The 27,307-nt window shown below is 42.8% G+C and overlaps 1 protein-coding gene across 1 annotated transcript; it reads right to left on the bottom strand.

The window, feature by feature from the left end:
* Positions 1-425: 425 nt before the first annotated feature.
* Positions 426-27,040, bottom strand: LOC146639350 (aminopeptidase N-like). The gene is made up of 21 exons (XM_085351968.1): positions 26,980-27,040; positions 12,533-13,240; positions 11,679-11,821; positions 11,272-11,408; positions 10,978-11,104; positions 10,744-10,898; positions 10,233-10,346; positions 9,941-10,084; positions 9,532-9,597; positions 9,285-9,350; positions 8,966-9,141; positions 8,576-8,652; positions 8,301-8,434; positions 5,802-5,857; positions 5,576-5,723; positions 5,374-5,465; positions 5,170-5,280; positions 4,048-4,215; positions 3,063-3,203; positions 2,725-2,806; positions 426-2,596 (listed from the first exon to the last, which is right to left on the bottom strand). The coding sequence occupies exons 2-21, from the start codon at positions 13,135-13,137 to the stop codon at positions 2,444-2,446; spliced, it is 2,895 nt and encodes a 964-aa protein (XP_085208094.1). The 5' UTR covers positions 13,138-13,240; positions 26,980-27,040; the 3' UTR covers positions 426-2,443.
* Between the last annotated feature and the right edge of the window lie 267 nt (positions 27,041-27,307).

A 27,307-nucleotide genomic window follows, 5' to 3' on the forward strand; every position in this document is an offset into this window, starting at 1 on the left:
AGATATTTTATGGGAAAGTTTTTAACCTGTCACTGCTCAATGGGGAAAAACGACTCCATTCATCTATGTTAACTCTTTAGGGTTTGCAGGTCTTTTATTTTGATTTGGCAGGTGATTAAAAATGTAATAATTAAGTTTAAAAAAGCCAAAATGCGTAATGAAACATGTACTATTATTCTAAATGTAAACTCATCCACTTCAATTAAAAACTCAAAAGCTGCAGAAATTGTCAGTAAACAACGATGGGAAGAAAATAGGAATCTATAGTTACTGCCCGTTTGCAATAAACACACCAAGAACAGGTACAAATGCAAGTTTATTCATGGGAAATCAGTTTGAAATGTGACATGAAGTTTGGATTAAAGGCAAGCTGTTTTCACACATGAACTTTGGAAAATATATACATATGTAAGCTCAGTGTGCTTAACACAGAAGATAAAAAAACCCCATAAAAACACGCTTAGTTATTGAGTGCAGGCCTGTGTGAACAAAGAGATTTGGAGTTTGTTTTTGAACGTCAGCGCAGATATAACTGATCTTAGGTGAGCAGCCAGCTTGTTCCAAAGAACAGGAGCACAGTAATTGAGTGCGCCCTCATCATACACCTTTGTGAATCAAATCCAGGTAAGAGATCTTTGCCTGATTGCTAGACAGGTGTGACTGGCTTATGAATCAGGACAAATGATTCTTATTGATAAACACAAGTGTGGGGAATCATCTGGAGAATCAGAATGATTTTAAATGGAAGGGTTTGTGCTTGTTATCTGTATGTTGCCACCTCTCTTTGTAAGGAAGAAAATTGTTTATCTCAATGCCAGTCATGGAGGAGCCATGAAGGTGTTGTAAGGAAAGCAAAAAAAGCTGATGAATTTGACAACTAAGGAAAATAAAACAACAGTATGTGAGGAGGAAATCAGAAAACCCACACCTTTCCAAAATGTCTACTTGAGAATGATGATGGTTTAAAAAAAATTAAACTTTATTAGTAAAATGTTTATCCCTGAAACAGTTTGTAGCTGCCGGCATTTACTTTTGTGGTACTATCCGCCAGCCTAGAGCTATAAATAAAATACTGGGACTTTTTCCCCTCACTCTTTGTTTCTGGGGCAAACATAACCACTTCTTTGGACCTTCCTTCACGTCCATTCAGATAGTTTTAGCAATCTCCCTGCAACAATTTGCTGAAGTTTGGGAGCCCTTACATTGGTGCTATCATCATTATTTCTTGTATTGACACAATGTTATTCTTTCGCTGATAAATTCAAAAAATTTCGTAAAAAAGTAGCCAGAAAGGCATGGGAGGAATCGCACTGAACTGGACAATCTCAATAGTTGTGAGCTGCATCAGCCTGATGTGTAGTTACATTTCTGGGAAGATGCACATCCAGTTATGACACAGGTTAGGCTATAGATTTTGATGGGTCTGCAGTTACAGTGTAGCTGCTGAAGCATAAACCCCCAGTCCCCTCCTCCAGCTCTTCAGGAGGGCTACCAAGGTGTTCGCAAGTCTCCTCCCTGAAACCCTTCACCTAAAAGGTGTCCATGGGTACTATTCTTTCTACGACCATTTCTTTTTGGTTGGTGTTGTAAAGTTAGAGAAGGAAGGCTGAGATGGTTTGGGCATGTACAGAGGAGAGACAGTGGATATATTGGACAAAGGATGTTAAATATGTAGAGCTGCCAAGCAGCAGGAGAAGAAGAAAAGCATAGAGGAGGTTTATGGATGCAGGGAAGGAGGAGGACAGTGTTGGTGTGACACATGATGTCACATGATGGAAGCAAACGATCACATGATGATGAGCAACATAAAATTAAAATTTTGTGAATGAGGTCATTTGTCTAAAGCTGTCCTTTTTCACAGGTGACAGGAAGTACACAACTTTAGATGTGCTCTTAATTCTGGAAATACTTTGTGTTTAGTGGTCACCACTTGCTGTAATTCAGTGACTTATTTTAAGTATAATTCTACCATGGCTTCAACCGCACATCATATGCACTTTGTACTAGGAAGTTGGTAGGATAGAGACTGTTTAATGTCTGATCCCACCACATCAGACATTTCTCCCATGCATCTCTGTCTGTCTAGGAAAGTTCAAGCACATGCATGAAAACAGCTGTCGTCAACAGATTTTAACCACTTGTAGAATTGCTGCCATTAATCTCTGCTCTACATTAAATTTACTGCCTTGGGTAATAGTATAAATCATGATAAGGATCAACTTATAATGTAAAATATGTAGAAAACAAACACGCTGTCTTGGTCTCTTCCCTTCCCTTGCACTAAAGCTGATGTTAAGTGGGCTATTGTGTGACAACAGTTAAACAGTCCTTCTGCATTTGTCAAGAGAAAAGGCTTTTGTTGTTTCCGTTGATTATAGTGATTTTCATTAATTACATATCACTGTCAGTACTGAAAAAAGGACTGTGGTGGCTTTTGGTGTTCTCACGTGGACTCCTGAGCAAACCACCGCTGCACTTCAGCTTTGTTTTCTGTCACCCACTTCATGTTAGCCGTTGTTTTCTCTATGGCCTGCTCTAGGGCCATGGTGGCAGAACCAAAGCCAACACTGAGGTTTTCTTCTTTGAATCTTTTAAGCTGGAGAGAAGAGCAAATACAAACAGACAAAATCAGAAATTTAGCAATCGTTGTATTTATTTTCTCCCAAATGCCCAAAGGGAAATTCTGTGTTTTTCTGTGTGGTTGAGGTTTTGTTGGCTCCATACCTCCTGTAACTCATACTCTGTAGAGAATCTCTGTGTGATTCCACTGACAAGATTAGAGAAGGAAAATGATCCTTTTCCATATCTAAAAAAGAAAAGGGAAAAAAAAAAAGCTGTAGTTCAGCAGAAGGAATTAGTAATAGGTAGGTAGTCATGCTTGAAAACTCAAACTGGGCAAGTAAGTGAAAAAAAAAGAAAAAAACCCAGCAGGATTTGCACCTAAAGAAATGTGATTACTTCTTAAATCCTGCTGTTAAATTCAGCTTTTAAAATTCTTTTCTGTCTTTAACAATTAGCTTGTGAGTACTGACTATTTAGAAACAAAAGGATAGAGCTCTCACTGTTGGAAGATGTAACTCCATCTAGCATTGATGAAGTTCCATGCTAGCGGCATCCCCACAACATTTCGGGCAATATTCTGGATGGTAGAGGTGGCGTCTTGCTTACGGATCTTAGTTGGGTCTAGTGTGTACTCCAGATACCTGAGTCAACGATATACCCACATACAACGATTATTTCCGAGGGAAAATGGAAAATATCTGATATCATTCAAAGTTGTGACTGCACAATGCCTGCTATAGATATTGCTCAGTTTAGTGCTGCATAAATAAAACTGAATTAAACTATAAGGGAGGGAATCAACAACCAGAGACCAGGAGATAAAGTAGCATTAATGGTATATGGGAACTATTTTCTATTGTGACCACATTAATATTTAACAAAATTATAGCACATTTATAGGCAATAACACACAGCTTAATATCTTGGAGGTGTGGGGGGGCTGCTAAAGGCTTTCTTTAATTTGCATGGCCACCCTCATTATTTGGAAAGGGGTCCTTAGGGAGTGTAACCCACTCGCTTACTGATCGAACTGACAAACTGATTAAAAATGAATTACCGTGCATTTGTTGATGAGTTTATGGGACTGCATAAAAACAAACTCATCCCAGACAAGATAAAAACACCCTTGGTGGCCAGCATCCACAAGCAGGATTTATTTGTTTGTGAGGATATAATTAAAATAGTACTGTTTAGATAGCACCATGATGGGTGGTAAATAGAGTACAAGCCAATTGGGAAAGCTCAGTTCGACACACTTGTTTTTCTGCTATGATGTGAATCTCTTCACCACCAGTTCACAGTGTTACATTTACTGTTTTTAATGGTTCTATCATTAAGATGTAATTGCTATAATTGCTCTTATGCTGCAAAGCAGGTTCTCTTTCTCTGTGTTCAGTTGTGAGTTTTATTCTGAATAAACAATCAGTTTAGCTTCTTTGAAAAGCATTTACATTGCTAATACATTACTATACTTCCACAACACACCTGTTCAAAAGCCAAGGTATTTTGCTGCAGGCCAGTGCAGACCTGAGCCTGGACGCTTCAGATGCCAGAGTAGCATTCTTGAACATGTTCCAGGCAAAGTCCCACTCTGCCACACCACCAAAGGCTATGGCGTAGCAATAAACTGTGCTTTTCAAGTTGGGATGGATCCTGGTGAACATAAAGATTATGCAATGAATTTCAAATGAATCCTAGAACACTGGCTCTCTCCTCTCCCTCTCTCTGAATGCACACACACAGACATACTTGGCATATAGGTCACTAGCTGTTTAACAGTTTTGTAAACAGTTCAGCAGTCAAATTTAAGAGGTCTGAATTATGGCAGATTATAAGAAATATTCATTCTCACACTGTTCTAAATTCCTTACTGCTCTTGCAGTGGCCAGGGCAAGAGTCTTTGGACAATTGCAAATTGTCAGTGTCTGACAAAGTGTGGCATGTCTGAGGTCAGCATGGGAATGACATATCTACTTGCATGTCATGATCTGCTGGATTTGTAACTATGAAGATGCATTCATTTAAATTTATTTATTTATTTTATTTAGAAAGAGGGGCAATACATATTAATGAACATTTTAACAAATGTAAATATGCCAGATTATAGCCTTGGGCTAATTTCCATCTGCAGAACCTCTGGCAGGTTGGTGTTAAACACAAGTTAGTAAAAAACATACAGAGACAGTATTTACAGGTCATGTGACAAGGACAAAAACAGTGATCACATTATACTAGAACAAACAATGACAAGAAGAGTGGACACAGAGGACAATATAGATAATAATAACGGAAGCATAAATTTTATTGCACAAGACCCAGTATTGCACAGGCCCTTACTGTCCTGATATTGAACTGACCCATTACACTAATGGGTCAGTGCATTTGACCCATTACACTAATTACAGGTCTTGTTTCTAAAATCTGTGGTGTCAATCTCAATTTCATGTTGCTGGTTATGAGCTGCATCATAACCGCCTAACCCTAAAAACACCTGCTACTGCCAAGATTTGCCAAGACTGAGTAGTAAAAGACAGATATAAAAGCCTTAAACGTGTATGAGAACTTTCATGGGCTCAAAAGAACAGATTGAAACTATTTTGTACTCACGGGTTGCGACTTGGATTTTTCATCCACTCTCTGTACCAGCTTTTTATAAGCTCCCTACAGCCTTCCACTCCCGCACTGCAGGCTATCCCAATAGCATTTATCTGATTATACCTGAGAAGATTTTTTTTACAGAGACAAACAATATATACAAAATCTTAGCTTTTTGATTTCATATCAAAAATCTGTGTTTAAAAGAGCCCTTACTGGTCGGTGTGTCCTGTAGGTACTCTTGTCCAGTTAGATGTAATTGTCTTGAAATGCTCAAATAGAGGTTGTATTTGTTTCTTAAGGTATGCCTAAAATAAGAGTTAGAGTTAGTTTTTTTTCCTGTCAGTTGACTCTTTTATTTTAAACACTCACAATAGGCAAGAATAATAATTAGCATGTAAACTAAAGTAGGGCTAACCTGCAAAACTCCGTAGACTTCATTGCGGTCAAACATGAGAATATAGTAGTTGAGGTTTCTCAAAGCTGACTCCCAGGGGATGTAGTCTCGCTCTTTTGACAGGTATTTGGTAGTTCTCAGAGCCAGTGTGGTGCTGATTATTTTGGCTCTGGGGGAAAAAGAAAAGGATGCTTTTTCACACATAACTGTTTAATACTTTAACTTAAGATTTTTCTTTTTCCTTTACCTTGCTAAATTGAATGCATCATCGATAATTTGTGCCCTGTTGATGATTGATACAGCCTGAAAGAAAGAAAAAAGTCACATGCAAAGTGTATAAGACAAAACAATTTAACATTTAAAATTATGAAATGTAATACACTGAAAATGCAATATGAAAAATGACATTGAACAAAGCCAACATATTTCTGTCTGTTAAAGCTCTGAAACCTTGGGCTTTATCAGATCAGCTGGAAGGACTCTCTGTTCTCATGTGTTTGTTTGTTTTGCACTCCAGCAGTTGAAAAGGCATTCACAAAGGTTGCCTGGTAGCCAAAAGTGAGATTGTTGACTTGACTGCTTGGTTTTTTAAATTCCTTTGCCACTGAAGGGTAGCCTGGATGACTTAGATTGTGACTGATTGTGATTTTACACGCTTGGGTACCGACCTAAAAAGTACTATGAACTCATTGTCATGTTAAAGAAATCAATTTGAGATGATCTCAGCTTTGTAAATTGGCGTCTTATACTGCTGAAAGCAGCCATGAGGAGATGGATGGACATTGTCAGCAGCAATACTCAGGTAAGCTGTGGCATTTAAATAACACTTGGTTGCTTCTAATGGGCCCAAAATGTGCCAAGAAAATATCCCTCACACCACCACCAGCTTATACCACCAGCACCAGTCTGAACTGTTAATCCAAAGCAGCATGATCCATGCTTTCATGCTGTTCATCACAAATTCTGACCCTACCATTTGAATACTGTAGCAGAAATTAAGACTCAGATCAAGAAACATTTTTGTCCAATTTTGGTGCAAATAGTAGCCTTGGTTTCCTGTTCATAATTGATGGTAGAGGTACCAAGTTTGGCCTTCTGCTTCTTTAGCCCATCTGCTTCAAGGTTCAATGTGTTTTGTGTGTATTCAGAAATGCTCTTCTGTTACTTTTCAATCTCAAAGCAGCCTGGACATCACCCTCTAGCATCAGCAAGGCATTTTCACCCAGAGAACTACTGCTCACTGAATGTTTTCTCTTTCTGACCATTCTCTGTAAATCATAGAGACAGATGTGTGGGAAAATCCCAGTAGATCACCAGTTTCTGAAACACTTAGACCAGCCCATCTGACACTAACAAGCATGCCTGTGGCGGGGGCGTGGTCTTTGGCCTGCTGCAGAGGAGGGGAGCTCACGGGACGGCGCTGAGGCGGGAAGGAGCAGGTGCCCGGAACTGACTTGATGAGGAGAGACTTTTCTTATGTCTTGCAGTGAGAAGGAGTGAGAGGGACAACGGGAGTGACGGTGTGGCTGCGTCCGGGGCAAGAGCCAGAAACCGCAGGGAAAATCACAACTGTAAATAAAGCACTGTTGAACTCTCAAACGCGGAAGTGCCCATCTGTGGGTCGTGTGTCACAATGACCTTCTCAAAATCCCTTAAATCACTGAGATTTAGATGCTCAGTTCTATTTCCACCATGCCTAAATGCAAAGAGTTGCTCCCATGTGGCTGTGGATCTGATAGTTGCATTAATGTGCAGAACGTGTGTACTCAACAAAGTGGTCAGTGAGTGTAGTCTCAGAGCTCAAATAACTGACAGAAAAAGCAGCAAATATCAACATTTGACAGCTAATACGTTTCTGAAATGTAACAAATTCAGCTCTTGTCTCGTCTTCCACAACAAACTTTGATCGGTGCACTCAAAGAAAAAAATTTAGTCAAAACCCAAGAGTTACACATACTGAAAGCAGTTCAAATTGTCTACAGCTCAGTGTGTAAATTTGGCAAAAATGCATAGATTGCACCAAATATCTTTTTTCTGCTAAGACTTTTAACTTGGAGTTTTTGTGCAGTTATTGTGTTTTTAAGATTCTTTGCCTAGTCTGGTGCTGTCTGCCTTAAGCCATTTAAACACATGAACCTCAGTCAAATTCATGAGACATGGTTTTAGATATTTTCCAAATTATCCTTTACATTCATACTACTGATAATACTGTGTTTGCTTCAGGCAAAGGAGTCTGGAGAGCCTTAACAGGAGGCAGCACACATGATTCTCACTTGATACTGTTAAATACACAATTGTTGTGCTATTTTCATATCAGTGCAATAAGATGGCACACAGAACAGAACAACAGGGGCAGGTTGAAGACCGGCTAATACTGGTTCAAGAGTACCCAGACCTTTATCAGGTGGTATCTGTAAAAGTTCAGGGCTGCAGTGCTATTGTCAGGAAAGTGTAAGATACAGCTAAAAGTATAATAACCAGTCACAGCAGAAAGTCTTTGTCGCTGACCCAATCCAGCACAAACCGACCTTAAACATAGGCAACAGAAACTAGGGGAAATTCATAGATATAGTTGGAGTAAATTTAACTTTTTATCTTATTTTGTTTTATTATTTTAGTTTAGTTTTATTTTTATGCATCTATTCCATCCAGTTTTGGTTATTTGAATAGCCGTTGTACAGTCTTTAGTTGTCATACCATATAAATGTGGACATAAAGCACAAACAGGAAAACACTTGTGACTCACCTGGTGGTTGGTGTTGAGCACGGAAAGGAGACGGTCCCAGTTATCAGGATCGTAGTTCACCCTGAAGTATCCAGATACATTTGTGTTTGCGAGTACCCAGTCCTGTCCTGACACTCTCATCGGAATATGAGTGTCTAGTTAAACAAAAGAAAAGAATGACACACAGCAGATTTGATTAATTTAATGAGCTGTGGTTAAACCAACTAATCTAGTAGGAAATGTCTTGTTTTTTAGTCTGTGTGCAGAACTAATACAGCACCATGATATGAGTGTACCTGTTTTTTGAAGGAGCCAGTATTGTGGCTGCTGCACACCCATCTTCATCCATTTGATAGGGACATACCAGGTGTAACTAGACAGAAAAGACATAATGGGAAAAGAAGATAGATAATTTATTGTTTGTCATTTCCATATTACGATTTCACTGCTAGTGAGTACACTGGATTAATACAACAGATTCTTATTGGCTGCTGTCTGAAAAAAAAAAATCAGCTTAGGTAGAAGCAACACAAACAAATCAGAGTCACATCTCATGTCAGCAACACACGACATCAGCCCCTTCAATGTGAATGAGAACCAGGAGCCTAAAGCACATATGTGTAAGTGCAGCCCCTTCATTTCTCATCTGAGTGAAACTTGCAGCACAAGGTTAAACAGTTTCCTACTTGAACTGAGAGGGTCTGTCCACTGTAGAGTCTGGATCCAACAGGAAGTGTTTCTGTGTGACACTTCCTGTCCGGGTGTCAACACTGACGACTGGGTAGCCCATCTGGAGAGTCCAGCGGTTCATGATATTTTCCACAGAGTGTGGAATATGTATTCCTGGTGCATTTTCAACTGCCTGACAACACACACACACACACACACACACACACACGCACACACACACAGAAATTTAAGATAATTGCACACACACACACACACACACACACACACACACACCCAAAAAACACAATACCAGTGAAGTCATGCAGGTTAACCAACCTGTTGGAGATGATCCCACAGGTCTGTATATACAGTGTTACCAAAAGCGAATGTGTTCAGGTAAGACTGAAGACACAAAACGGAGATGAGGATCATATGATGCAATCACGAGGAAAGGAAAATAGTGTGAATTTACCAGGAAACATTTTTTGGCATAAATAACCACAGACACAGCATCATTAATTCCTAGTCTGCTGACAGTCGCACACACATTACGGCAGCAGAGATGAAGTGATAATATACTCACACTGAGTCCTCTAGCAAACACAGGCTCGGTGAGAAACTCTGACAGCATCCTTAGCACTGCTGCACCCTTGGAAAAACAAACCGCCAGAATTTGGTGAGCTTGAACTTCTCATAACGGAAAGGGATTTTCCACAAATCCCAAAGCAAACATTAAAACGAGTTGCCGTCCTGATGGTGTGATATGAATCACACGGACGCAGGAAGACTGAGTGAATTGGGAAAACTGAGCGTTTTACTGCAAATTAGCTAAATAAAAGTAATATAATTTAATAAACATGAGAGTTTAAAATCAAAAGGGCTTCAAATCTGGCTATATTGTCCGCAAATGTGGGTGAAATTGTAGAATATATACTTAATTTCTGTGAATCAACTTGCATAAAATGTTGTGTAAAATTATCGGAGGAGCAGACCTTGCTGTAAGAGATCGTGTTGAACATTTCACTGATCTGAGCGGGCTCATTGACTTCCTCTTCTCCACGTGACAGTGGGTGAGAGAAGGCCAAGGCATCCACAGCAAACACCTTCTGAACATCATAAAGGACGATGTGATCTTTCTGCAGCCAAGCAGAGAAAGAGAACCAGGGCAGGTTTTATAAGCCAACAACATCTGTGAAAAGTTACCAATCTGTGACACAAAAATGTACATCTGTTAAGAACTGTATCGAACTTTGCTGTCTGTGGAGATGCAAGCATGTCTCTTACAATGTTCCAGGTGGGCTCGGCGTAGTCGACTCCGAGGTACTCAACATATGATGCAAACCCCTCGTTTAACCACAAGTCATTCCACCATCGCAGAGTTACCAGATTTCCAAACCACTAAATAAACACATGAGGAGTAAACAGATGAGCATTTCTGCCATGACCAGGGAATTAACGTTTCCATGAACCTAGACTTTGGCCAACATTAGCACTATCAATCACATCCAAGCAACACAATAACCGAATCAGCAGGGGATTAAAACATTTCAAACCACAGGATTTCCCATCTGTTTTTATGTGTCGAGAGCAGGGTGAAATTACTCCACTGTCACGATTTGTCAGCTGCTCTTGCAAAAGGGAGTAACACAAGTAGATTTATTTTTACAGTACTTGATGAGTGAAGGAAGGAGACTTTGCTGCAATCACGTTCATTTCATAATATAATGTTGCTTTAGTTTGTGATGCCTAAAGCTTTGAGAAAAGAGACCGTCTGGGTTAAAAACCAATGCTATACCATGTGTGCGAGTTCGTGGGCAATCACAGTTGAGACCCTCTCTTTGTTTCCAGTGGAGGAAAGGATGGGGTCATAGAGCAGGGCCGTTTCCCTGTATGTGACCAGACCCCAGTTCTCCATTGCTCCAGCGTTGAAGTCGGGCAAAGCGATCTGATCTGTGGAGATGAAGGGTTAAAAAAACATGCTGTGCTCAGGGAGATCATTGAAATGAAATGATTTAGCAAAATGGTCTACCTGACTTTGAGAGAGGATATGATGTGTTGTAATAATGCTCATAAAACCTCAGGATGGGTCCTGTAACATTGAGAGCATAGCTCCCCTGACCATCATCTATTGCTTTTCTCCGAGCCCAGATTCGAATCTGCAAAGAGTAATTTAAATCTTTGAGTCCAAAAAAAATTGCTCCTTACCATTTCATGCTCGTTTTAACTTTCCAAGATCATATTTGGGAAAATATAAGCTGGGAAATGCTTTTTGGATCCCGGCCTCACTGGGGATTTAAGTGAATATGTAATCCAGGTTTCTTACCAACAAATCGTTTTGGTTTGACTTAATGGGAACAAAGTCGCTGACGATAAATGCCAGTAGATATGTTGACATTTTCCGCGTGGGCTCAAATGTTGTAATTTTGACAGCCACACTGTCAATGACAGCCTCTGAAGCTTCTGTGCAGGCAGAGAAAAATATTAAACACTCTGTTAGCATTAACAGTGTTTAGTTACTTATTTACTTTAATAACTTGGACAAGGTGTTTTTTTATTAGTTACAACCAATGACTGAAGAAACAGTCATTGGCTTTTCTACAGTCACTGGTTTATGAAGCAATCACATTACCTACTACTTACAACATGATATCTATTCTCATTTTGAGCTTGTTTTTCCATTTGCACTGAAAAAAAATAAAAAACTGAAATAGTTTTGTTTATCCAACGAACCCTTTTCCTTGCCATTGGACAGAGCCACAGTGTCTCGTGAGTGAATGATCGTGACAGTAAAGACTGCTTTCATGGCTGGTTCGTCAAAGCAAGGAAAGCTTTTCCTGGCATACGTTGCCTGCATTTGTGAGGTAGCAACAACTCTGCAAAACATTGGAAATAAAAAACATTAATGGAAAACATTCACCAACAATCCAAAAGCCTTCAAAAACTGACCGAGAGAAACATTAAGCAAATAATACTGCAGCTTTATCACGGACACTGGCATCTTAAAATTATGCACAATCTCATTTGGTGTTTGCATGTGATTCACTAAATATTAGACACAAATCATCACATATTAAATAAATCAGAATATCGATAACACAGTCATTCATCCAGCTAACAATCATAATTCACAAGTTACTGTATTGTGTGAAGTACAAAAAGAAAGTGATGTCTACATTTGATTGATTGGCTGTATGGCACAAAGTGATGAAAACTGCAATCTACTGAGAACGACAAATATGACTTTCACATACAGTTTGGGTAAAGACTCATTCTGCAGCTTTCACTCAAATCTGACCCGTCCACTGGAAGGAGTAGAAATTCTTGCGATAATGGAAATGTGCATGTTAAATGATAAATATAACCTTAATCTTGACCTTGAAATGTAGCTAGTGAGTAAAACCATAAGCAGAGAACAGGTTCAAAACATAAAGCTAACAGTGGTTACCTGTCTGACAGCTCTGTGATTGCAACCTCCTAACGCTGACATGTTTGCTCTCCAAAAAGAACCCAATATCTCACCAGCAGCATCTGACAGAACAGCAGTATTTGACACCGTGGAATAAGAATGTGTTGACAAGTCTTACTTCTTTACGCCATCCTCAACATATTCACTCCTGTAGAAGCCCTCCAGGTCATCCGCCAGCTCCCCGAGAAATTCTGTGTGAAGTGAATAGGATTTTCCCGCCGATAATCTGCTGCCTAGCTGAATAACCAAAAACTCAGTTTTCTTCACAAGCCAAGAATTCAGTATAGTGGGCACTGGGGCCTCACCCTGGCTGCTCAGTTTAGCGTGGTGCCCAAAGAAGGTAGTGAAGTTGAGTTTTTTGGAGTGGATGATGATGAGGTCTGTTTCTTTCACACATTTAAAAATTACTGTTGAACGTCCAGTGAAGATGTACAAGCCCTCTGCATTGGGCTTCAATCGTGGCCACAGGGTCAGATTGTAAGAGACGGGGATGAGGGAATCTGGAAGTCTGTAGTGGTCCCAGGGTTCCTTTGGAGTGTCAGGGGTGGTGCTGGGTGTAGTTGTACTGGTGCCATCTGATGCTCCATCTCCTACGTTACCTTGATTCTTGGACTTTTCCTTGTCGTAAGCAACAGAAAGAGCTATAATTGTAGCCAGTCCACAGACCGCGAGTACAAGCATCCCGAGGCCCACATTTTTACTTATGTAGTAGACTTTCCCCATGTCTGATCAGAAGGTCAATGCAGGAATCAGAGGGATCTCAGTCTGCTTATGTCAGCACGGCAGAACTCCTTCTCAGTTAATGGGTGAGTTATTTACATGGCACCTGCCGAAAAAAAGAGGAAAAACAAGAAAACCTCAGCCATTTAATCTATAACTTGGCATCTCTATTTTTTGTAATAAACGTCAAGGATGCTTAACAAGCCATGTAGTTTCATAGTTACTGTTTTGAAAGAGTTATGTAACATTAATAAATCATTCCATTTCTGTGATGCATTATAAAACCAGACTTCCAAACTAGTACTACTTGAAAAACGTTTCATTATTCCTCATCCTGCAGGCAGCGGGTTTAACACTGAAAAAGACACCAAAGGGTTGAAGGTGTTGTTACTCAGACTTCTTGGCTTTGGTGTTTTGCGCTGGTCTCATGCAAAACAAAAAATGTTTCAGCATCACAAGTCGATCCGAAAAACAACTTTATGTATCACAATGAAAATGATCAGTGGTACTATAACGTTAAAAGAAAAAATCATCTGAGAAAAATTGGGGGTAAATATTGTCACAAAGGCAGCAAGCTGAATAATGAAGCATTAAGCCAGAGCTCATCTTTTGAGTGCCTTTAGCTTTTCTGTGGGTAAATTCAAACTATTCCTGTTCTATTTTCTGAGTCTTTTCCGTTTTCCCACACTATCAAAACATCAGTGCTATTCGATCATCAAGCTGAAGAAAACAGGACGGGAGGAAAAGGGAGGAACTGTCTGCTGTAATTGATGGTTGGGGTCAATCTCTGTCAACCGCTGAAGATAAAACAAATGAAGCCCGTGTGCAAGTGGAAAAAAAACTGCAGTTCTTGTGGGTATCACTTGAAGCTGAATAATTAAACTGGACCTTTTCACTCTGTTGTTAATGGATTACCTGACAGATATCATCATTTGCTGCAAGTTAAAGACCACCTAAGAAATTTTTGCTTCAGTTTGAATAAAATTCTAGTGTTTAATGAGCTCATAGTACTTATTAGACCAATATCTGTCTGTGTCACAGACCCGGTTCCGGGGACTCGGGGTCCGTGAACAGTGTGGACCATTATTATTGTTATTGTCGTTGTTGTTATTGTATTGGATGTATGTTTGCTGCCCTGCGCTCTTGTGTTCCATGCTGGTGTGTGTACGTGTGGGTGTCTGCGGGTGTGGCTGAAGAATGAAGGACAGCCACCTGCAGACCTGATGGGCTGGTCACGCCTAGGTTCCCACACACCTGCTTCTGATCAGGCTCGTCGGGGGAGCTACTTAACAGAGCGATGGAGCGTCCTCCGGCGCAGGATCGTTGAGTTAGATTCCATGTCAGTGTTTGAAGTGCTATTCAGTGTATGCCTGCTGGAGTTGGTGCCATAACGGCTGTGTCTATCGTTTTTCCCCAGGAGGACAGCGGAACACAGGACTGCAAGACACACGGGGTGTGTGAAGGCACAGGGCAGAGAGCACGAGATACCAGCACTTATTGGAGGACACGTCACGGGAGTCGAGGGAGCACTTTGGAGATTTATTGTGTGGTGTACTTTTACTTCACTGTAAATAAACCCACTGCTCATTCCACTAGTCCAGCGTTTGAGTCCTTTCTCCAACATTCCCCACGGTATGCCACCCAGACCGTGACAGTCTGTGCCTCACACCCATACAGTTTATAAATGCAGCTTGCTAAATTTATATGATAACACCACTCTTTCATCAATACAAGGTAAGTTCTGGCTACAAAACGTGGCAGTGGCCAAAAAGATAACAATACATGTTCAAAAAGCAAAAATTAGACCAGTGGGTAATATCACCATGGCTGCATCCAGCTTTTAACCTGTCTACTGTCTATGGTCAGAAAATGGAAAGCTAATCCAGTCAAGGACCAACCCTAGAAAAGCCCACAAATCCAACTTCTACCTGAATCCAGGTAGTACCCGATTGGGGTTCTTCTGTCGTTCCAAATTTCAGACATTACCCAAAATTGACCTTTTTGTTTTTGTAACCAAAATTGCAGTCATGTATTCCTAAAACTCTAACAGTGATTATTTTAAATGAGTCAGAGATAATGAGAAGAAGTTCTTGTTATTTTTAAAACTTCACCTACAGACAACGAGACGTGTAGCTCCTGTATTCCTTCTTGTTAACTCCTGTTTGGTTAGGAAGTAGCAGCATGCATCCAGCTTCAACTCTGAATTCTTTCTAATTTTACCAAAAGACGCTGCTGAAATCAAAAGTGTCATCCCAGTTCTTGTTACTCCTTTTGACACGACAAAGAACACTCATTAGCTGCCAATTCGGTTCAGCTTGTGCGTTAGATTACCTTCCAGCTACGTCTCTTCCTTGCCTCATCAGTATCATAAAGCACTCTGCATGCAGACCAGTGCATCCTATCTCCCTACATTATTTGCATCAAATGGTTCAACTCTTCACTCTGAATTCTCTGTATTTTTAGCAGGCAACCAGCAGGTTTTCCTGCACTACCTGCAAAAGTTACAGTCATTTAGCCTCTTTGTAAACAAGAATGCCTTTCCAATGAGTTGTTTTCACCATATGTCATTTATTCATATCATCCTGTCTTTCAGGCCTATAATCACACAAACCTACTCCTTCTCAACACCACCTTAACTTTAGCTCAGGAAGTTGCAGCTCACTGTCCACATTCTTGCTTTTCTTCACCACAAATCCACAGAATCCTGTCTCATCACCATGACCTTTTGTGACGTTTTTACTGAAAAAGGAATTTTTCTCTGTCACAACCTCTGTGAATATTATCATATGTTTCCAAAGACTGTAATCTTGCCTTATAGTCATCTAAATTCTAAAGCATTTTGGTAAATATGCTTGTTCACTTTCTTTTCAAGAGGTAAAGAAACTGACAGAATACTCATGTGTGTACAGTAAACATGAAATTGGGCCAGTGGCCAGTTAGCAAACAAGGAAACATTTTTTCACGGACAAGAGTCACAAGATGCTTTACAGAAAACAGTCTAAGACAATACAAAGAGGACAGAAGAGAAAAAGATAACGAACACAAACTGTACAGTGCAAAAAGTGACATTTACCCTTATATGAAGCAAGAACTGCACAATAATTAAAACAGGGTTAAAAGAAGACCCAAAATTATGCTACACAAAACCTCAGCTGGCACAAAATATGTTGCTAAAATGCTAAAGTAAGTAGATATATTGTCAGCTCTCAACAGGATCGTGCTAAGTGGCTTCAAAATCTCCGTTACCCCGCATCCTTATGTGGGTGCAGGGAACAAACCTATAGGTATGGCCTGTATTTATATAGCGCTTTACTAGTCCCTAAGGACCCCAAAGCGCTTTACATATCCAGTCATCCACCCATTCACACACACTGGTGATGGCAAGCTACATTGTAGCCACAGCCACCCTGGGGCGCACTGACAGAGGCGAGGCTGCCGGACACTGGCGCCACCGGGCCCTCTGACCACCACCAGTAGGCAACGGGTGAAGTGTCTTGCCCAAGGACACAACGACCGAGAGGTAGGTAGGCCAAGCTTAGCACAAAGACTGGAAGCACAGGAGGAAAAAAAAGAAAGAAACTGTCACGATCTGAGGAGACAGACCGTGCGGTGGTGCGTGTGGTGGACCCAGGTGCGAACACAAGAGAGTAGACCGGAGTAACTTAAACTGAAAGTGAGCCTTTATTATGGCTGAAGACAGGTCTCAAACAAAGCAGAAATACCATGACTGAACTAAACTAAACTGGGAAACAGATACTGATAAACTATGAAGACTCGGAAAACCATGACGAAGCCTGGCCATGAGGACATGGAGGGTGGGAAACACAGACTGCATGAAACACAGAGACTAAATACACATGAGGGATGATCAGGGGAAGTGGCCACACATGGGAGCACAGCTGACACACATGAACCTAAAGACAGGACAGGAGAAGTGAAACTAAATACACTGACATTGAATACAGGCTTTCAAAGTAAAACAGGAAACATGGAGATTAGACATGACATGAACTAAACATAACCACGCAGACATGACAGGTAGACGCACGAACCAGGGAGACTGAGTACAGGGGGAGATGACATAAACAACTAAGAAACAAAGGGCTAAACAGCACCCTAGAAATTAACTAGACGAACTAAGCTAAAGCATAAATGAATACAAAAGATACATAAAACTCAACACTGGATCACACGACCCAGGACCATGACAGAAACCATATTAACTGGTACTTGCTGTATATTAAAGAATGCCTCAGGTATTTATTTGAGGTCCTTTTTAATATTGGACTGTCCATTTTGGTTTTAAGCATTCAAATATATATTTCCATGTAGTAGCCTTTCCCACTTCACTTTGTCATTAACTCATTTCCATTTGTGTCATTAATATTTAACAGTAGGAGATCAAACAGCCTTCACCTCTACGCTGGTAGATATGCCGTGACATCATAAAAACACTCTAATGAACCTGTTATCAATAATTTCTCAATATTTACAGCTGATTCTTTCCATGGAAGACTTTGCATCCCGAGTTTTATGGAGTCTTGGCACAACAGTTCATAAAGTGTAACAGGGTAACAGTTATAAATGAAAGTGAATATAAGATTTTTCTATTAATTCTGTCTGCTTCACCCGGTTTTGACTTGAAAATGAAAGAGAGAAATGAAAGAGAGCAATGTAACAATAACACCTCTGTACTATTTAGACATCACAACTGGCAATAGAAGTAATAATACCTTGTTTACCAGTTAAAGAGTGAAGAGATATAGAAAGATACAGAAAAGAGACTATTTTCTTTCAGAATCTTCTCACATTATCAGTATTTTCAGTGAAATTGAGTCTAGTTATATCTGCTAGTGAACAAACAAACAGAATACAACCCGAAGTCAAAGCACTCTGTGTCACTTATGACTTGTACCAAACCAAAACCCTGAACATGTAGTTATTTATTTCATAATGAACGGTCTCACTTTTCCTTCCTGTCTGACAGCATGTCCATGTGACTGCTCATCAGAGTGTCCTGAAACACAGGATCATCATGATGTTGTCACAGCCCTGGGTCGTGTAACCTAGCACTTTGAGTTTTTTTGGTTTTTTAAGTTCATTATTTATTTTTAGTCTTTTTGGTATTAGCACCCAGGTTCCTCAGCTGTACTTCTTCGTTCATTTAGAGTCCCTTGGGTATTCACCCCTGTGTTAAAGTTCCCCTTGTTGTTGAGTGTCTTGCCTGTCAAGTTTTATGTCTGCACGGTTAATGTTGTCATATTCATGTCATGTCTGCGTCTCGCCGTGTTCATTGTTCTGTGCGTCATTATGTTCATTCTAGTCATCTGTTTCCTCATGTGTCTCCACTTCCCCAAATCACCTCATTTGTGCGTATTTAAGTCCTTTTTCTATAACTGTTTGCTGTCAGGACGTCTGCCCATTTTCCTTCATGTTATCTACTCATAGTCACAGTTTTAGTCACAGTCAAAGTCATAGTTCATGTCATACGAACTTGTCTGTTTATCTTCGTGTAGACTTGGTCTTGTTTTTGGTTCAGTTCATGTGTTTGGCCAGAATTGGCCAGAAAGCTTCTTCTTTTGTTGAGAACGCAGCTCCTTCCTTCGGTGTCTGTTTTTGGGTCCGTGCAACAAAACACAGCAGCATACCCCGCCGTGACAGATGTGTTAAATATCTCATGATTTGTTCTGTGTTAAGAAGGCTTTTCATTCTCTATTTATAACAGAGTATTTTATATCTATATATGAGGTTGTTATATAGTTTTTTACATTTATTTATATTATATATATGCATATATTATATGCTTTCAATCGTATCTTTTTTAATAAAGGTAGTTGGTGATTAGCGTTGTCACCTGAGTTTGAATCCACCAGCCAGCTCGGGCCTTTTGTGTGGCATTTTCATGACTTCCCTGTACTTATATGTGTAAACTTTGGCTCCCTCCTGCAGTTCTCTATGTGTCAGCCCTGTGACAGCTGAGATAGGCTGTAGTACACTGCAACGCTAAATTGGATAAGTTTAAAAAGAAATTGATGGCTGAATTGTGTACAGAAAATACCTTGTCTTGGAATCTATCATAATTCTTCACAGGAGGTTTATATTTTAAGTTGAAGGTTAATAGTTTCATTTTTGTATTCGAAGAAATACATCAGTGTTGTGTGTGAAAGTTTTATTTATGACTTGGACTTTGACTTAAATTTGATACCCATTACAGGATGACATCCGAGCCAATTTTATCTGTTTACTTGTTAGAAAAGCTGACCTAGGCCATAATGACTAACTTTCCGATCAGTCATAAAGCGAGTAATTGATTGGAAATGAGTCATGGTGTTAAGTGTGTATTAAACCATCATTATTTAAGATGCTATTGTTCATTTTGAGCTAACACATTTTAGTCTGAACTTGCCACTCTTTCTGCTTGTGTTATTTAGCTTAGTTTAGTTTGGATGTGAAGTGTTAACAAAGATCAGTTGTATCTTCTTCCAGTTAAGTATACGCAGAGCTGTGTCTTCGGTTTGTTCACAAACATCTAATTAAGAACGACATAACTGATGGTTGATAATAGTCCATGGTCCATTGTAATGATAGCTTGTAACACTCATCAGAAGGTGAGTCCAAAGCCATGATAACATCCACATCATGATGATTCAGCTTCTTTAGAAATGAGATGCTAAAACAATAAAATGTGACAGCTTTTATGTTTATAGACCAAGAGAGGGGAAACAACGATAAACATTTACCCCGCTTACTTCATACATAAATTCATTTGTAGAATAAATTGATTTAAAAGATCAGTGGATTCCTTGAGTATGCAAAGACCCACTGCAGTCAGTGGTATGTGAACTCAACAACCTACAGGTGGAGAACATGAGGAACATACACTGGAATGCAATACTGCGGGCCAGGACAGAGAGTTATTCTTCGAGCTGGCTTAGAAAGCCTGCTCTCAAATGTCTGAGCTTTTCCCACGCAACAAAAATGAACTAAAAGCCTACTGTTTGAAAGATTGACTTATACTTGTAGACTACACACAAAAAAGGAACAGAAGCTCAGGCTGGAAGACACAGCAGCATGTAGAAAGATTATAATTTGGTGATGATTTTTTTTTACAGAACAGTCATTGCCACATAACAATAATGCACTCAAATTATTATTGTCTATATCTCTTTCAAAGCTTATTTCTTGTGTTATTAATGGAATACCTTTTTAGTGGCAGAGAAATGGAGCAGTGCTTCTTAGGCGCCAAAGAAAAGGTGCTGATGGAGAAACAGCAAGCCGCAAGAGCTGAATGTTTCGATGGAAATAACAAGAAGAATTCATAAAATATTATTGCGTCCCCATTACACAGTTTACAACTGTGGCTTTGGAAGACTTAGCGTTTTGTTGAATAAATATTCAATCGAGGGTTTGGGTAGGTCACAGAAATTGTTTTATCCAGCGTGTGGAATTTACAAAGCTGTCATGGTCCTGGGTCGTGCGACCCAGTGTTTTGTGTTTTAGCCTATTTTGATGTTTATTCTTTGTTTAGGGTCACTAAGGCAGTCCAGCCATTTGTACATATTACCCGTGTATTAAGTCTCCCTTGCCCTTCGTGTGTTTATGTCTGCGTGTCTTATATTGTCAAGTCCATGCTGTCGGTTATGTCATCTCCCCTGTACTACGTCTCCCCGGTTCATGTGTCTTGTCTAATCTCCATGTTTCCTGTTTTACTTTGAAAGTCTGTATTCACGGTCAGTGTATTCAGTTTCACTCCTTCTGTCCTGTCGTTAAGTTCATGTGTGTCAGCTGTGTTCCCATGTGTGGCCACTTCCCCTGATCATCCCTCATGTGTATTTAGTCTCTGTTTCATACAGTCTGTCTCGCGTCGTCTGTGTTACCACCTCCTGTGTTCTGTACCTCCAGCCATAGTCTTTCCTTAGTTTTGTCCAGTTTAGGTTTTCTGTTGAGTACTACACGTATGCTGCCCTCATTCTGTTTTTGTTCTTTTCATCAGCCATAATAAAAGGCTCGTTTTGTTGGAATCCACTCCTGCATCCTCGTTTGTGTTCGCACCTGGGTCCACCACACACCTTTCCGCACGGTCTGCCTCCGCAGACCGTGACAGTACGACGCGAGCATGCCGGACCCAGCGACACATGACATGGAGATCGTCCGGACAGTGGAGTCGCTATGCGACCGATGGCTGCACTGTCCCAGAGAGGGGGAACGGGAAGAGTTAGCCCGCCAAGTAGGGGTGTGCGTGTCCGTGTTCCCCTGGTTATGGGAGACGCTGCACCCCCTCGTCAGCGACTTTCTCGTCTCCACTCTCCGACTCCGCCCGCAGCAGCAGCGGCCCGGCGAGCGTGAGTCGTCACCAGAGCCATGCTGTTGCGGTGTTACCCCGCTACCTCATGAACCAGTGGCGGTCAGAGTCGGAACGGTGAGGCTCACCACCGACACACACACTTCATCGGCTTCCGCATCTTCGCCACCGCCTGTCTGCACGGAGATGCCCGAGGCTATTGACTTCGGTGAGGAGGAGCGGCAGCAGGTGTTGCGGGCGTATCGGGAGGACGAGCTACGCTGGAAGCCCTGGCTTATCTCCGAGGAGGAGCTTCTGCCAGCCGCCCCGCCTCGGACCGGCCGCCCGTCCTCGCCGCCTCGATCGGACTACACTTCTCCCGCTTCTTATCTGGCGCGGATGTGGTCGGAAGACGAGGAGCCGCTCGCCACAGAAATCCAAGTTCCGTCCGCGTCCACTTCAAGACGGAAGCGACGTTCACGTCGCCGTCGCTCATCGCTACGGCATGTGTCGCCCTCCACTGAGCTACACGAGGAAGCTGTGGGGGGCATGGATTCCGACCTCGAGGGGCGGCAGCGCGCCGCATGCGCGCAACTGCAGGAGGAGCTACGGGAGGAGCCATGGCTCGCTCCTCACTACGGTGAGATCTTCCGCGGGACACGCCTAGCCCTTGGGGGCCCCCGGAGTTGCCTGGAGCTCCCGCCTGCCGCCCCGCCAACACTCGCCGCCTCAGCCTCTGCGACGCCGCAAGAGGCTCCACTTTCCACGTCAACAGGACCCACGGCCAAGAAGAAACGGCGTTCGCGTCGCCACCGCATCGCCCGACGCTCGGAGGTTAGTGACGATGTTTTGTGTCCACCTAATCGCTCTGGATGTACTGAGAGCGAGGGGCTCGGAGGGACAATAAATGTCTCAGAGATGAAGACCCCGTGTACCAGTACTGTTAACTCTGTCACCCCCCCAGGCACCGTGTCACAGTCTGTTTTCTCGGAGGCCAGTGAAGAAGCTGTCTTTCCCGTGCCTCTGGCTACTGATATTGAAGGTGTTACTCTCGTGCCTACGTTTTGTATTGACAATAAAGCTAAGTTTTCTGGTGTTGGGCATGCTGTTTTTGGGGACGCCACACTGCCCTCACAGTACTGTGAACCTGACACTGCCAAACCGGCCATAGGCACTTCGGTTTTGGGGATCAACCCGTGCGATGTTCTGTTAAACCCTGTTATTATGAGTGTGCAGGCTGAGGGGGAGGTTAGGGACATGCGTCTTTCGCTAAGGAGGCTTCTTTTAAGACTGTTACGGCATCTGGAGCCTTTTCGAAGACTGTGTCTCAGCCCCTGCTATCCATTGACTATAAATCACGTGAGAAAACGTCTGATCTGACTAGTAATAAGACTGTATTCCCTTTGACTAGCACCCACCTTTTGGGGTCTTTTTTCCCTGTTCCCAAGCCGAATAATGAATGTTCTGCTTATGTAACTAGCCCAGCGCAAGAAGGAACGTCTGGTGTTGATCGGGAAATTGTATGTTATGTTCCGGCGCTAATCGGGCCCCAGGTTCCTCACTCTGCTGATGATTTGACCAGAGTGAGTGCTTTGGGGTCCGACATCAGCAACCGCTCTTCTGCACCAGTCCGCCGGGGCTGGACGAGTATTAAGGGCCTGCCGGGTTTTCCTATGTCTGTGAATGGCATTGTGATTTCTGTTAATACTAAAGTGAAGGTCTGTTTATGTTGTGCTTTCCCCTTATCTAATGACAAGGCTGTATTTTGTGTTTCCAAGACTGTCGGGGGGGGGGGCGCCACGCTAATCATCACAAACCAGCTAGCCCTTTAACCGCACCCCTGGGCCAGGGCCTTTTGACTGCAGTTAATGAACTGGCCGATCTAAGGACAATTCAGCCGGATTGCTCAGAGCCAGTCCACTATGTTTTCTATGCCACGCCAAGTCCATGTGCATCCCACTCACTAGCTTTCTACAGCCGCCTAGTGTGTGGGGCTGAACCCCTCCTTAACTCAGTCTCGCCAACAGGGCTCTTAGACTCCAGTAAGTGTAGTTGTCTCCCATGTGACTGCCAAATTATTGTGTTCAAATCATCTGCACCTAGTCCTGGTTGTGTTATGTGGGTTCATGCATCGAGTCTTGGCCTTAAGAGTCATGCTTCCTGGGACAACATAACTGTCACTTGTGTCACTGAGCCACCTTGCTTCTGGTCTGAAATATTGTTTGAATCGTGCTCCAAGACAGAAGGAGTGTTTAGCTCCCCAAGAAGGGCAACTAAGGACAATTCGGACTGTGTTAAGGACTTAGAGACATCAAGGTCCTTGTCTGTCGTTGCTCCTCTGCTTACATCTGCCAAGGACAGTGTCCGGAGCTTCGTGCTCACTCCCAGGGTGGCTGTGGCGTTACCTGACCTCTCACCTGCGTCTGATCTCCAGGTAGAGGCAGTGGACACCCAGCCAGCACCTGAGCTAGCTCCCACCACCAGGGTCAGGGCAGCCGGAGGTCAGCCATATCCTGCGTTTACACCCCAGGCGGGAATGGCTGCCGTCCGGTTTGTTCCTACACCCAGGTGGGTTCCCAAAGTTATGCCAGTCAGTACACAGCTGAGCTCCGCACCCAGCCTCGGCGCTCAGGTGGGAGCGGTTGTCGCTCTGCAGGCGCCTGCACCGGCTCATGTTTCCATTGGAGGCTCAAGAGAGTCATCGCCACCACGACAGCCTCCTGCTCTGCTCCCTGTCCAGGTGGCAGCCCTGCTCCCGGTCCAGCCAGGGGCCTCCTTAACTGTTCACCCTGCGCATGCTGCTGGATGCCCGGGTGTGCCTATCCGGCATCCTGCAGCATCCACACCACTTCACGTCATGCCAGCTGGAGGGCCCGAGGAGCCCCTCCGGCCTCATGTCTCGTCAGCTGGAGGGTCCGAGGGGCCCGTTCAGCCTCATGTCTCCGCTGGAGGGTCCGAGGGGCCCGTTCAGCCTCATGTCTCAGCTGGAGGGCCCGAGGGGCCCGTCCAGCAACCTGCCACGTCTGCTGGAGGGCCCGAGGAGCCCGTCCAGCACCATGCCACGTCTGCTGGGGGGCCCGAGGAGCCCGTCCAGCACCATGCCACGTCGGCTGGGGGGCCCGAGCCGCCCATCCAGCCACCTTCTGCGTCGTCTGCTGCAGCCTCAGAGTCGTCGTCTGCTGCAGCCTCAGAGTCGTCGTCTGCTGCAGCAGCCTCAGAGTCGTCGTCTGCTGCAGCCTCAGAGCCGGCGTCGGCTGCAGCCTCAGAGCCGGCGTCGGCTGCAGCCTCAGAGCCGGCGTCTTCGTCTGGTCCGGCCTCATCGGAGTCTTCAGCCTCGTCTGGTCCTGTGTCCACCGGGCCTCGGCCAGTGCGCCTGACACTGCTCCGTCGCCGCTGCCTTCCGCGCGGCCGGCCCCCTGAACTGCTCCGTCGTCTCCTTCGCCGCCGCCGCTGCCTTCTGCGCGGCCGGCCTCCGGACCGGCTCTGTCACCTGTGCCGCCCGCCTGGTCGGCCCCCCGACCATGTGACCCGTGTACTCTTGTGCCTGTGGGCTCTGGGTCGGCCCCCTGAACTTTGTTTGGACTTTGGTCTTGTGCTCCTGTGTGTTCTGTTGTTCGTTTTGTTTCCTGTTCTGGTCCCTCCGTCCTGGTCCCCCGCCTCCCGCCCTGGGTGGGGTTTTTCTGTTTTTGTTTGGTTTCTCGGTTTTGGGCTGTCGGGAGCCAGCCCTTGAGGGGGGGGTATTGTCATGGTCCTGGGTCATGCGACCCAGTGTTTTGTGTTTTAGCCTATTTTGATGTTTATTCTTTGTTTAGGGTCACTAAGGCAGTCCAGCCTGTGTTCGCACCTGGGTCCACCACACACCTTTCCGCACGGTCTGCCTCCGCAGACCGTGACAAAAGCTTGTTTGGGAGCATGAGTGTGATTATTTACAGTCACTGGGATGTGTTTGTGTGACTATTCATATTTATATTGAGAGTGACATGTGGACTGTTGTGGAGCTGTGAGGATATCAGCACCTTGCTGTTATAAAACTGGATATGACAAAGGTGAATTTTCCAGGAAAAAACGATATGCTCGTACGGTAGCAACTTCTCAGTCCCAACATGTGCTGTTTAATAAGACTTGAAACCATAGATTGGAGTCATAAAAACAACATATTCTCATAGACTTCTAGGTTATCTGATTTAATTTAGCAAACAGTGGAGTTGCCCCCTGCGGGGTATTAGAAAGAATATAGATTTAATGAAATAAAGCTTTTATACATTGTTTGTTTGTTTTTGTTTGTTGTTTTTTATTGGTATTGCTGTCATTACAGCATAAAGCTTCAAAATCGCACAATGTGTTACATTTTAATGACGGAAAAGTTTTATAGCATACAAGGCTCGGCTTCTTTGCTGGTGCTAACTTATAAACAATGTTGAAAAGAAATCTAATTTTCAAACAACAGGTTATAAAGTCTATTCTTTCCCATTTCCGCAGTGGAAGGTAAATCAACTGTCTGCGAAATCAATCAGGGAATGAATTTTAATCATCAGTCTTTCAAATAAATCCCCTTACAGTCACTTTAGACCAATTCAATAAGAAATATGATCCAAACAAATCACGAGAACGTTCCTCTTTGCCAACTGAGAGCCGGAGTGGGAATGTTTATCGTGGGGAGGGCAAAGTCACATATTTTCATGGAGTAATAAAATGACAGTGAAAAAGCAATGTGACAAGGCGCATTTCGCGGTGTGATTTTTAAAAGGCCTCCCGCTTACATTCTCTGTAAGTGCTGTGTATTCTTTTTGAAGAGCCACAGAAGAACGTCTTTTTTCTATCATGTGATTAACCGGGAGACCGAGAAATGCAGGACAGCGCACCTTCTTTTTTTGTGTGCTCCATCCGTGTCCTATCACACTTTAACCTTCAACTTTTTTTAACAAGATTTATCATTATCCATCAATAACTTTCGACTTATCTCAGACATTTAAAGGTAAAAATACCTTTTAGCACTCATGCAATCATTCCACCTGTTCGTGAACCTGTGACCGACACAATCAACTCTGTGTTTACTCACTTCCACGCTGAACAGATAAGCTACAGTCAGTTTATGGGGGCTGCAGAGTTTACATCCAGAACAGCCCATGCTGGATGTTAACAGATGACTAATAAATCCACATCACAGCCACTAAAGCCAAACACTGATTTATCTCACAGCTGCTGTACTAAAGTATTTACTTTGCACTCACTGCAAACTGAGTTGCCGTTGCATACTTTGGTTTTTGATATCAAGTAAGAGCAGCGTAACTCAAAGTATCATGGATTTTCTTAAACGGCATCACAAGACTGTACTTCACAGCGGAAAGTCTGCCTTTGATCCATTCAGAGACCATTTGTGAACAATTACACCAACTTCTTGCTGCACAGAAACTCTAAGGGAAAAAGCAGTGCAACAATTTACCAGATGGCTGTAAAACTTGCACAAAGGACAACTAATGTTACTTTTCTTAGAAAAAAAAAGACTGGATCAACAAGACTGGTCTCTTTGGTCATATTTTTACTAAAGATATAGAAAACAGTACCTGCCAAACCTTGTGTAGCTGCATGTCCAGCGCTCGCCCGGAATTAAGTCCACAAAAGACGTTCAAGTTGAGCTGGAATGATCCCAGGCTTAAAGACTTGCAGTCGGCATCTGGGAGAACGGAGGTAGGAGGTGGCGAGAGTTATGACAGGTTTCTCTAGAGATGTAGGGAGGGAACAATCTTCTCTATCCCCCAAAATCCCTAAGTTTAGTGGGAAGGGGGGACTGAAAGAATGCGGCTGTATCAACACTGCATTGTGGTCAAGCAGAAAGAGCTCCGATCCTCAGAGGTACAGAGTGTCCTGATCATTCTGATTAAGGTTTCATAT

Source organism: Diplotaxodon limnothrissa, linkage group LG1, assembly GCF_057381915.1.
Source record: "Diplotaxodon limnothrissa isolate DT_005_m linkage group LG1, D_limnothrissa_male_GT1.1, whole genome shotgun sequence".
Lineage (NCBI taxonomy): Eukaryota > Metazoa > Chordata > Actinopteri > Cichliformes > Cichlidae > Diplotaxodon > Diplotaxodon limnothrissa.

What these genes read in the sequence shown, in the direction of transcription:
- LOC146639350 (XM_085351968.1), bottom strand. Translation starts at nt 13,137, where the DNA reads ATGGGGAAAGTCTACTACATAAGTAAAAATGTGGGCCTCGGGATGCTT. An exon ending in GATGCATTCAATTTAGCAAG is followed by an intron (nt 5,724 to 5,801) that starts GTAAAGGAAAAA and finishes TTTTTCCCCCAG; the next exon opens with AGCCAAAATAATCAGCACCA. An exon ending in TGGAGTTACATCTTCCAACA is followed by an intron (nt 2,807 to 3,062) that starts GTGAGAGCTCTA and finishes TTTCTTTTTTAG; the next exon opens with ATATGGAAAAGGATCATTTT.